The sequence below is a fragment of the Pelmatolapia mariae genome, linkage group LG6, assembly GCF_036321145.2.
Source record: "Pelmatolapia mariae isolate MD_Pm_ZW linkage group LG6, Pm_UMD_F_2, whole genome shotgun sequence".
Taxonomy (NCBI): domain Eukaryota; kingdom Metazoa; phylum Chordata; class Actinopteri; order Cichliformes; family Cichlidae; genus Pelmatolapia; species Pelmatolapia mariae.
The window spans coordinates 8,232,003-8,244,294 of record NC_086232.1 but is presented as its reverse complement, the minus strand read 5'-3'; the positions used below and the strand labels follow the sequence as shown (position 1 = coordinate 8,244,294).

At 40.4% G+C, this 12,292-nt stretch overlaps 1 protein-coding gene across 1 annotated transcript; it reads right to left on the bottom strand.

Moving 5' to 3' along the window:
* Positions 1-621: 621 nt before the first annotated feature.
* LOC134628853 (B-cell receptor CD22-like) lies at positions 622-7,728 on the bottom strand. The gene is made up of 9 exons (XM_063475633.1): positions 7,680-7,728; positions 6,105-6,461; positions 5,869-6,009; positions 4,098-4,358; positions 3,205-3,498; positions 2,844-3,104; positions 2,668-2,755; positions 2,489-2,546; positions 622-2,360 (listed from the first exon to the last, which is right to left on the bottom strand). The coding sequence occupies exons 1-9, from the start codon at positions 7,726-7,728 to the stop codon at positions 2,256-2,258; spliced, it is 1,614 nt and encodes a 537-aa protein (XP_063331703.1). The 3' UTR covers positions 622-2,255.
* Positions 7,729-12,292: the final 4,564 nt, after the last annotated feature.

Below are 12,292 nucleotides of genomic sequence, written 5' to 3'. Positions count from 1 at the left end.
TACTTTTGAGCACCACAAACTTATGAGACACAAAACTTCACAACACTAGTAAAATATAGCTAAGAATGAGTTTTTCCAGCTAATTTCAAGATCTCGTAAGGCTTGATGAACTGTCTTATTTCAAGAAGTCTTGTCAAGAGAATTTTCACTTGTTCCATTGGCAGATTTTTTTCCACTTAGTTCAAGCAAAAAAATATCTTGTATTAAGTTTTTTTTTTCTTGTTTTTGGAGGGACATTTTTTCCAGTGCAAAACGTGAACCCATTCAGCATAAGGTGCCCTGGAGAAGATACGCAGGCATTCTGACATAGGATATGGGGGGACAGCGAAAATGTATACACAGATGGCTAATTAGGGGAAGTGAAAAGAGCTGGAGAGAACAAGACACAGGTGGACTAAATCACAAGAGATGAGACAAACAAACCAAAGCACAAGGACAACGACTCTCAAAGCAAAACAGGGAGTTACATAACTAAACGAGGAAGACAAATGAAACATGAATGAAGAGGAAAGGACACCCTCAGGGAGGAATTAACACTAAATTTGTCACGGCTCTTGGAATGAGCCGTGTGGAATTATTAAAGGACCCAAAACGCAGGCAAAGAACAGATGATATGAGCAAATGTTTATTTTCAAAGTGGCAAAATGACACCAACAGGGAGCGGGGGTATGAGAAGCAACTGAGGAAACCTAAACTGGGAAAACCAAAGAGCAAACCTGAAATGATAACCAAACGGGGTGAAGGACAGAGAGACGCAAACAGATGCAAGGAAACCGCTCAGGATGAAGGAGGGGATTAACGCATACGAACCGGCAACATGCAGAAGAACACACAGCAGTAATCAAGGGATGGGAGACAGGAGGGGAACACGCCTGGGAGAAATCACAGCTGATGAGACAGGGGAAAGATAAACTGAACACGCTCACATGAGAGAGACCTTCAGAATAAAACAGGAAACTAACAGACACTGAGAACCAGACAAGACATTGAACTTAGACAGATTCACGAGCAGACACAGTGACACCATGGACAGACAGAGGGAACACAGGCAGGCATGAAACAAAACCCTAACACATAGCAAACCTAAACAAAAGACATAACAGAATAAACAAGAACATAGAATAATATAAAGAAAAACAAAACACTGAGTAGTCAGACTCAGGACTATGACAAAAATAGCTGAGAACTGAAAAAAAACCCCAGCACTGGTGACAGTGTTGAGATGTGAGGAGACAGTGGCTTCGTTTTAATGTTATTTCTTTGGAACCATTTTTATTTTACATGTTTAGCCCTGTTTAATATATCAAAGATATATCAGAGATTTTATTCAAGAAGTGCTTATGGAGGAAATATATACAAATATATCTGTGTGATTTAATGCAAATAGAGTGGTCAGATAAACATCAGAGCTGGATGACTATACCTGCTACAGCATTAGGGTATCACCTCTCTTCTGATTGACATCAACTATTTTGTGCAACAAATGTATATGAATTTATAATTTACATCTGCACAAAGCCTCGCTGGTTTCAAAGATGTTCATAGCACACCGTGTCTCTGGATAAATTAATCTTTCTGTTGACAAAATAGAAGGATTCAGAAGAAAAAAAATACATGTAAACTGTATTTGTCTTTAATATAGGAGAATGCAATCTGAAAATAAACTTTAAAACAATCTAAAGCTAAATTGAAAAAAAAAAAAAAAAAAAAAAGACTTTCTACGAACCTTCACCCTGCATTTGGAGAAAACCGAAATGATGCTACAATTTCAGTTGAAGAAGATTGCTGTTGTTTTGAAGGAGGGGAGCTACATGGTGTGAGTTTGATGTATAAAAGACTTTACATTTTGTATTTACAAAAACATCAGAAGTATACAACAGAAGGCTGAAATTGTTTCCCACAGTTTATCTCACAGTTTAACAGCAAACAAAAGCTCACTGGTCTAAAGGGCAAATGAAGTAGAAAGCAAAACATCTTACAAATATCTCATTAGCTCTGTGAAGCATCACATCATCATGCAGTAGCAATAAAATTAATACAAAATTTGTTTTGAAATGTGTTGCTAAATTTAAGAAAAAGAAAAAAGCTCAAGTTAAATGTGTCCACTTCACTCCTGCCTCACCTCAGTCTCCTGTACTACTTTAGGGATGACAATTCTCTCTTTAGATCATTTTTAATCTGGTTCAACAAGTAAATAATATTTACGAGGTACATGGATTTGAGTTCATTTTGTTTCTTCCATGCAGGACTCTCAGCTAGTTGGACTTCACTCCAGATCTTCCTGCACTTCCTTGTCTGTTTGTGCTTGCTGTGAAGGCCTTCAAGGCTGAAAGGTTCTCATAAACAGAATGCGAATCTAACTGATGGAGAGAGATTAAAATAATGATGAGACTAAAAGAGCTTCTTTAAACATGTATTGCATTGTGGTAAAATTATTACTGGCTCTAATTCATACTGCAAATACTGTTTGTTGTGTAGCATTTCTTACCTGCATCATGTCAGCAGTTCCATCTGCTCCAGTTTGTACGTTTGCCCATTTCTTCTTCCTGGATAAATTCCAATAACAAATCAATTTTTATTGAAACTGAATCAGCAGCTTTAAAGATAAAGTTAGGGGAAAAAAGAAAAGTAATGGAACTGATGATTTTATATATACATATATATTACCTTATCTGTATACTCAACAAAAGCAGAGGAATCAGCATCAGAACCACCAGAGTCAACCTGATGATATTCGCGATTATTACTGATTTCACTAAAAAGAAGACAAACAAACAGGATGTAAGTCTGAGTTGCACATCTAGTTTCATACATCATTCAACTGTGAGGAGCATCAAACTGACCTGCCACAACATTCAGCTGTAAGATGGAGTTCTGATGTCCTCTTGAGTTCTGGGCAACACAGTAATAACTCCCACTGTGTTCAGGTTGGATGTCAGTGATGGTGAAGTTCTGTCCTGATGCCTTTGGTGACTCATCATTCTCCTTGTACCAGGTGTAATTAGCTGCTGGGTTAGCATCACTGCTACAGGTCAGAGTCACTGAACTGCCCTCCACTATCTCAGCAGAGGGACTCACTGACACAGAGGGAAGTCTCGGAGGATCTAGTAAACAGTAAATTAAAAACTATGTAAATTTATATTCAAATTCTGTTAAGATTCTTAAAAAGTATTTTGAAAGTTTAGACTGACAAAAAACACTCACATTGTACATCCACTGATAGAGAGGTAGAGTTGGCCTGTCCATGCACATTCTCAGACTTGCAGGAATAATCCCCACTGTCCTCCAAGCTGATGGAGATAAAGTGATAAACATTCTGTTGTCCTGCTGACAGTACTTTGTTGTCTTTGTACCAGGTGTAATTAGCTGCTGGTTTAGCATCACTGCTGCAGATCAGATTTACAGGGCTGCCTTCCACTATCTCATCAGAGGGACTCACTGATAGAGACAGAAACTTTGGAGCATCTGAAAGAGAAGGTAAAGACACAGAGAGTTTGCCTGTCCATTGATGACTTAAGCATGTTCATGTAGTGTGATCGTTGGATTAGGTAATTGGATTTATATAATCCTTTGGTTGCCAATCAGGTCTCTCTCGTGACATGTAAGAGTCTAATTTCTGTCCTTCAACCACTCAAATCAATACAAAGGATGTAAATATAGGAAAGTCTTCTACTTATCATTCTGAAAGTCAAATGAAACCAAACCCAACCAAAAGAAACCTACAGATTCAACCAGAATCACAAAAAATATGTTCAAAGCAGAAACAAATCTGTGCTGTTGTGGAGGGTTTTGTGGCATTCAGACAATTACAGTACCACCCATCCATCCATTCTTTTATCTTTGTAAGGGTCACGGAGGGGCTGGAGCCTATCCCAGCTGCCATAGGGCAGGAGGCAGGTGTTGCAGGGACAGACAGATAGCCATTCACACTCACAATCACACCTATGGACAATTTCGAATGACCAATTAACCCAACCCCACTAACTGCATGTCTTACTGATGGTTTACATCTCAGGGATGTATATCCAGAAGCCATTTGGAATCCAGAGTGCTTTACTGAAGCTGCATAGTGAACAACTAGCCATGTTTTTACTTACATTTTACATCAAGAAGTTTGTTCCTAGACATCTTCATCCCCAGCTTGTTTCTGGCTTTACAGTAATACTCTCCAGAGTCAGAGGACTGAATGGAGCTGAACCCAAGCTGGAAGCTCTCACTGAGAGGTTTGCGATCATTGTTCTTGTACCAGGTATATTTAGCTGCTGGGGTAGCATCACTGCTACAGGTCAGAGTCACTGAACTGCCCTCCACTATCTCAGCAGAGGGACTCACTGACACAGAGGGAAGCTTTGGAGCATCTGGAGGAGGAAACATGAACATATTTAATGTTTAATTACACATTATGATTGAGTTTTCATAGTAGAAGATAAAACTGCATGCCCCGCCAATAACACTACAGCTCACATTAAACAAACACTCATTGGTCGTTCTTTAATGTTTTCTTTAGACCAAAGATGGTCTGAATCTCCTGATTTATGAGCCCCAGAGTTAGTTTGAAAATGGGTCTGACGATTTTATCCAGCAGTGAATATATCATTAGCTAACACGTGGAGATCAGGCACAGTACTATGAAAAAGTATTTGCCCCCTTACAGATTTCTTTTTAAAAATGCTACTAATTTATCACAGTTCTAGAACTTATGAATAAATATATCACTTAAAAATATAGCTGGATAGCTTTTTCTCTTAATAACCCTTTAAACCCTGACCTAAACCAGGGGTGGGCAACTCCAGGCCTCGAGGGCCAGTGTCCTGCACGTTTTAATTATAGTCTTGATCTAACACAGCTGATTTAAATGGCTAAATTACCTCCTCAACATGTCTTGAAGTTCTCCAGAGGTCTGGTAATGAACTAATCATTTGATTCAGGTGTGTTGACCCAGGGTGAGATCTAAAACCTGCAGGACACCAGCCCTCGAGGCCTGGAGTTGCCCACCCTTGCTAAAAATGCTAACCGTCACAGGTGAAGTGTTAGGGTTTAAAGGGTTAAATGAAATGAAATCAATTAAAACACTATTTAAAAGCTGCATTTTGCATTTGTCTAATGGTAAAATGTGTTTGATAACCTCAAACAAACAAGTGTGGCAAAAATGCAAAAAACTAAGAAATCAAGGAGGCAGATATTTTACATAAATATTACAAGCAGCAAATCCAAACTCTGTCACATGTGCTCAGTGTGAATTCTCATCAGGTCTCATCACCAGTGGTGGACCTGCCAGTTCTGGTGTTATCTTATTAAAGCCAGTGCATCTGCACAGAGCTAGGCTGTGATTACAGGTCTGACTAAAGGATTTCCGACTCCACCCTGATAGAGTCTGTTTCTGACAGTTTGTCCGTTAACATAAACATGCACATGAGTAGTTCACTCAGGTTCATTTTATAGCTCTCTGGCAATGTTGCTCCTCTTCCTCCAGACACTCTTTGATGCTCTTTTATCACCTTCATCTCATGTATCCAGCAGATACGAGAACACTAACATGAAGGATTCACAGAGGTTGCTTTTTCCTAAATGTACCAAAGTCCCTGCAGTTTAATTGACTTTGTGTTAATTGAGCAGTACATGTCTGGAAGCCAATAGAATAAAGTGAATAAAATAATAATCTACTGAAGCTACTGAATGAACTACAGTACCAGAATATGAATATATGAAGAAATGTATTTTTTAAAATATTAATGGTCTTTTACACACAATTCACAATGATGATATTGTGTCCAGTCCTTTTTGTCCCCAGGTTGTTTACAGCTATGCAGTAATATTCTCCAGCATCAGAAGACTGAATGGAGCTGAAGATGAGCTGGGAGTCTTTACTGAGAGGTTTCTGATCATCCTCCTTGTACCAGGTGTAATTAGCTGCTGGGTTAGCATCACTGCTACAGGTCAGAGTCACAGAGCTGCCCTCCACTATCTCACCCGAGAGAGTCACTGACACAGAGGGAAGCTTTGGAGCATCTGGAGGAAGAAAAAACCCCCCATAAACATGTGTAATGCTTTATTTCAGCAACAGTTACAGATACATAGAAACATCAATGTTAAATTTCTTTTACCTGTAACAAGCAAAGTGACTCCAGGAGAGCCAGTATAACGTCCACTACGATTGTTTGTCTCAAACCTGAACTTGTATTGAGCTGAGTCGCTCTCTCTCACGTCTGTGATTCTCAGAGTGCTGTTGTTCCGAGAAAAATAATACTCCACTCGAGCGTCATAGTTTGGGTCAGTTTTTAGATCCACAGGTACATCTTGTTGAAATTTAGTAAACCATAATCTTTTCTGAACTTCAATAGTTTCATTATTTATTCTGGGTGGGTATGTGTAGGTGCAGTGTATCTCCACTGATGATCCTTTTACAGCACAGATCTGAGTAGAAGTGTAAGTCACTCCCCAGCCATTCTGACTCTGTACCACTGTAACACAGAGCACATCAGAAAACATAATAACACATGCGCTATTGTATCTGGAGTAAATGAATTTGTTTTAGTACAATGACAGCAGAATTACAAAATGGTTTTGCATCTGTTGATTAACATTTTGTGTTATTATATCACTGACTCGCTTGTCATTTCAACCACCTGTTTGTTTTCAGAGCAAAAAGATCAAATGGTCTCAACTGTAGACATACAGTACCTGACACAGAAAGCAGAACGATAAAAACTCCTCTGAGTGCTGCAGTTAAACTCATAGCCGCTCCTGTCATCTGTCTGTGTGACTTCAGAGAAGAAAAGAAATGTCAGCAGGTAAATAAACAATTCTCTTTACAAGGGTGAAGGACACTGTCTCTTAAGATGCCTTTCTGATGTGGTCTGCAGGCAGAAAACTGAGTTCAGGTTAGTAAAAGCACCCTTCCTTCCTTTTCACACCTCTAATACACACAGTGATGCAAATGTATCAGTTTTTCATCGTCACAATTCAATCCTAATTTATAATATGTGTGAGAACATAAAAGTTCAAGTTTCTGGTTTGTTAGGAGTAAACTTCTAATAAAACAGCTTTTTTAACTTATTATTTATTTTGTGTTTTATGTTTTTTTGCGCTCAGGTACCTTTGTGGGTTTCTGCTCTCTATGTCACTAATAAAAGCCACAACACGCAGCCACTAGCACCCACCATCACATCCGGTTTAGTTGAGTTATATTTTTACTTTGAACAACCAACACTGCAGAAATGCATGTGACCAAAACAATTCAGTAAAACCATACAGCCTCTGTGTGGACTTCCTCTTCTGTCTTTATCTTAAGCCAATTTATGTCTTTAAAAGGCTTTTTACAGTAGCTCTCTTTAGAAGGCTTCACTGAGAGGTCTGAGAGGGTCATGCTGTTCTGTAATGCATGAGGGTTAAAACTACTACTCATCATTATACAAGATGTATAAATGGGTCTTGTAGCTATATGCCACAGTGGCTGATGAAGAGGTGATCATTGTGATCAACATATCACAAAAGGGTTCAATCGAGGTTAATTCGAAAAAATACATGAAAAACCACAGGACCCATCATACAAGCTAGTTTAGAGGTGATTCTTACAAAGATTAATAACACAAAAAAACATGTCTATGCAAACTCCCAAACCCTAACAACACAACTGCTTTAAGAATTTAACTTTTATCCCACCAGATTTTAATACTTACAGTTAAAATTGTACTCCTCTCCCACTTTATCTCTCACTTCGACCGCCATTGTTACAAGAACAAAATTCTCCAGTATGGATCGCAATGAATCCTGGGATAGGGTGGGCCATGAAGGATACACCCGAACCATCCTTCAAATCCAGGGAAATGGTGGATGTGTTTGTGGTCCGCATTTGGAGCAGCCTTTGAATTTGGACAGCCTTCATCACCTGACTGTGACTTAATCAGCCTACAAATGCAGTCTCCGAAGGATGTCTCTGAATTTGTACACAGCCACTGTGGAACCATCCTTTCGTCTACTCAGCAGCGTACAATGATGAACCAAAGATTTTGAATTTTCATTCATTAGTCCATAATACCTTCTTCCAGTCTTCAGTAGTCCAATGCTATCCCAGGCAAGCCTCTTTGTCTTATTCTTGCTGCAACTCATCCTGTTAAACCTGCAGCTAGAAGTCTTCTTTTCTGATGTGAATCCTAGGACACATTGATCACTGACACACATTAAGGCCCTGGATTTCTCCTGAGGCCACAGCTGTCACTTTTGGCTGGTTGCTCAGAAGGTAGAGCAGGTCATTTGACAATGAGAAGGTTGTTTTTGGTTCCCTGGCTTCTCCAGTCTGCTTGCCAAAGTATCCTTGGGCATGATACTGAACCTCAGGTTACTCCCTATGTGTTTATCAGAGCATGAATGTGATTGTTAGATAGAAAACTTGTTTTTCTTGTTTTCTTATTTTTTATGTTTTTATTATTATTTAGTTTTCTTTATAGAACATTGTAGTGGCTGAGGGAGGGAGGCCACTAACCCAAAGTCTCATGGGACGTTCATGCAGACATTCATGAGTTGAGTCACAGTGTTAATAAGAGCTATTTCAGTTATCCTGTGTGCATTTCTCATTGCTATTGTTAATTTGTCATGTGAATTGCAGCTGTTTGTTTAGTACTGAGTAATGGCCATCATGACTGAGACTGCTGTGCCATTTAATGATCTATGGTCACTGTTGCTGATTGGGGGTGTTATGCTAATAGAGCTGCATTCCTGTAGTTGAGCAGTTAATGAAACAGAGGGACTGCAAATAAAGATTGAGATCTCTGTTTACTCACCACAATAACTTCATTATTTTTATTGTATGATGATCACCTGTAGCAGCAGGCGCTTCAGTTCAGAATGCAACAGATCACTAGTATGATAATGGTAATATTAACTGTGAGTGTGGTTTTCAAATGTGGATCAAAGAGCAAAGAGCTGTATCAACAAGGCAGCTTAAAAGAAGCTGAAACTGTCGTGTTGGTGGTAAACCTCAGATATTTATCACCAACTCAAGGCCAACTCAACAGTACAGATTAAATCAGGAAGTTCATTTTTTCTTGTATTGGCTCGTCGTGCGCATGAAAGCTGTAAAGAGGAAGGAAGCTGACATATTTCAGAAGTGTAATTTCTGTCTTTTGCCTGCACACCAGAGAGTAAAAGACTCTTTAGAGATGATGACCTTCCCTTCACCTTTGAAAGTAGAATTGTTTATTAATGTGTACATGTGGTTACATTATTTACTTGCTGCCATGTTTTACTGCTTCTGAAGTCACACAGACAGATGACCAGAGCACCTATGAGTTTAACTGGTGCAATGGGAGGATTTGTTTTGGTCCTCCTCTCTGTATTGAGTGCTGTATGTTTGCATTTAGCTTCAGAAATGAAGGAAATATGGACACTGAAAAATTAGGCTGAATTCCAGTTTAATTAATTGTATAAACATGCACCAGAGGTGACATTTTTATTATCTATTCTGTTGCTGTAAATAGTTTGTCACGCCTTAAGTCTATTATTGGTTTCCTGTGGTTTTCACACTGACAGAAACTCAACATGAACCTGACTGCAGTGCGATCAGAGTGGAAACTAACAAATGCATTAACAGTCTGTTCCTGTTCTACTTATTAAACTGCATCACAGGATAATTATTGTTGTCTACAAGCACCAGGTTCCGTATGGACATATTTCTGTTTGATAGCACACACCGATAACTCAGACTTACCAAACACATCAGTACAGTGAGAGTTATTATTGTGAAGCCAAGAACAGCAGAAGATGTCAGAACTGCACCCTACATCTGTTTGCTTTAACAGGTGAGCTTTAAACTCTCAGGATCTGAACAAATCAAATCAATATAAATATTCACACACTTTTTGTAACTGTGTTAAGAAAAGAAACTCCATTGTATCGTATGTTGATAGAATAGCATAGAATAGAATAGAATAGAATAGAATAGAATGTCACGTACAAGTACAAGGCAAACAATTGCTGTTTGCATCCAGCCAGAAGATGCTTTAGCCATGATATAGATATATTACAGAAATTATATGTATGAAGGTACAAAATATGGGTCTATTATGGGTATGTTACAATGTACATGGTATGAAGGTGTGTTATGAATATGCTATGACTATAAGTATGTACAGGCTATGAACAGCATATAAATATGAAAAATATACAGAAATATAAACTATGCAAGTTATAAACTGTTGTAAAAAGTTGTAGAATTATAATCGATACAGCATTTACAGTAGTGCAGTTGATGGCACCAAACACATAAATGATCACTCTATAAATTAATCTCTTAATCTAATCTTTCTGCATGGATGTCTCTCCTGTTTGTTTCCTGTATGGAAACCTGTACCAATGATCAATATCATCAGACTGACTTTGGTGGTCCTGATGGCTGCAGAGTCCTGGCCTGACGAGGTAACTCTTCTGTGTTGTGCCATCCGCTTCGCCAGAGGTTGTTTGGTTTCCCCGATGAACAGAACTGAAGAAGCTTCTCGGATGAGAGGTGAAACGTCTTCAAGCAACTTAAAGAAGTCCAGACGCTTTTCTTTGCAAACTCCTTTGACTACGATGACCTGGATGACTGAGAACCTTCACAGACAGTTTCCCCGATGTATAAATCCTGGCAATCCTCCTGGCACTTAACAACGTACACTATGTTACTCTGTTTGTGTCGGGGTACCCGATCCTTGGGGTGGACCAATTTTTGGCACAGCGTGTTTTGTTCAGTCTATTTACACCTACAGGCCAGTGGACACTCTTTCAAGGATGAGGATGTACACATCCTGGACAGGGAGGAACGCTGGTTTGAGCGCGGAGTCAAGGAGGCCATTTACGTGAAAAGGGAAAGACCATCTCTGAATCGAAGAGGGGGCCTAAGGGTACATCTTTCGCCATCTTACAATGCTGTGATTGCAGCCATTCCCCAACTCTCTGTGAATGGTACTCATGGCCAATGATCAGTGGGCTTTGATCAGTGGTTGTTGATCAATGGTCATGAGAATTTGCATAATTAAGATTAAGGAACTGACCTCCCAGCCCATTGTTCCCTCAGTGGGCTGGTTTCAGTCATTATGCAAATGTACTGTTTATAAGATTGAAACCTGCAGTCAGCTGAGACTGAAGAAGTCACTTGGATGAGTGACGAAACGTTTCTCCCACAAAACGCTACATCCAGATGAACAGAATCAACTTTTGGAGATTTACTTTCCTGGATGATTGAGAATGCATCAAGACGTTATAATTCAAAGGTTACTGAACAAACCTCCCAATGAAAATGTTTTTCATTGGGAGGTGCCAAACCAATTCACCGGACAATTATATCCACGCTCTTTGGTTCTGTCCACCAGTTCAGAAGTTTTGGCGTGAGATATGTGAAGACTTATCAAAGTGTCTGAAATGTAACATTCCAACTTCTCCTTTAGTATGTTTGTTGGGCAGCTTAGATAATGTCACTACGGAAAAGAATATAGCCCATATGGTTTTCACTGCCCTATGCATAGCCAAGAAAACAGTCCTCATGAACTGGAAAAATAAAAATAATCTTAATTCTAACCAATATAGAAATTATCTATTAGATTACATTAGTCTTGATACAGCCTCTGCCACCACATCAGATCAATTGCTCTGGGCTCCTTTGATCAGCTCCATCACCTAGTGGGGGTGGGGGGCCATAGTTTGGTCCCACCTTCACTGTTGTGATTGGTGTGGGGGTAGGGACAGGCTTAGGGCGTCGGGGGGTTCCCCAGGAGCATCTTCCTTGGGGGGCTCAACCCGGGGTAGCGGTCATGGCCAATTAGGGGCTCTGTTGGCTCTTAGGTGACGGTTTCCTCGTGGCTGCGTGCAGCGGGGCTAGGGGAGGGTCTGTGCTGACGGACATGGGTTACTGACCTGGTAGCCTGGCTGCCCCTGGGTGGGTCCGGGATGGGCGTGAGGTTCTGGGGGCGCTCCGTCTCTGGGCTGGGGCCCTGGCCGGGCCTCAGGGGCTTGGGTCCTGGTTGGTGTGTTGCCGAGGTTGTGGGCGGGTGGGTGTATGGGGGCCCGGCCCTGGCGCAGGGTGCCGCCGGTGCATCGAGCCACCTGGGGGGCTCTTCAACTGGTGGGGGAGGTTGTCACATCTTGCAGGAGCTTTCCTCTCTTCAGGAACTCTCTCTGCAGGAGGGGGAGATACAGGAGTGGTGGAGGAAGATCTCAGCCTGGGCGTCTATTGTCTTGTGTAGTCTGGAAGATGAGTGGATGATGGGGTGGGTGCAGTTTTCTCTGTGGTGGGGTCGGGTGAATTGTCCCGGGCTCTGTG

What these genes read in the sequence shown, in the direction of transcription:
- LOC134628853 (XM_063475633.1), bottom strand. Translation starts at nt 7,728, where the DNA reads ATGGCGGTCGAAGTGAGAGATAAAGTGGGAGAGGAGTACAATTTTAAC. An exon ending in CAAACTTCTTGATGTAAAAT is followed by an intron (nt 3,499 to 4,097) that starts GTAAGTAAAAAC and finishes ATCAATGGACAG; the next exon opens with GCAAACTCTCTGTGTCTTTA. An exon ending in TTGTTGAGTATACAGATAAG is followed by an intron (nt 2,547 to 2,667) that starts GTAATATATATG and finishes GAATTTATCCAG; the next exon opens with GAAGAAGAAATGGGCAAACG.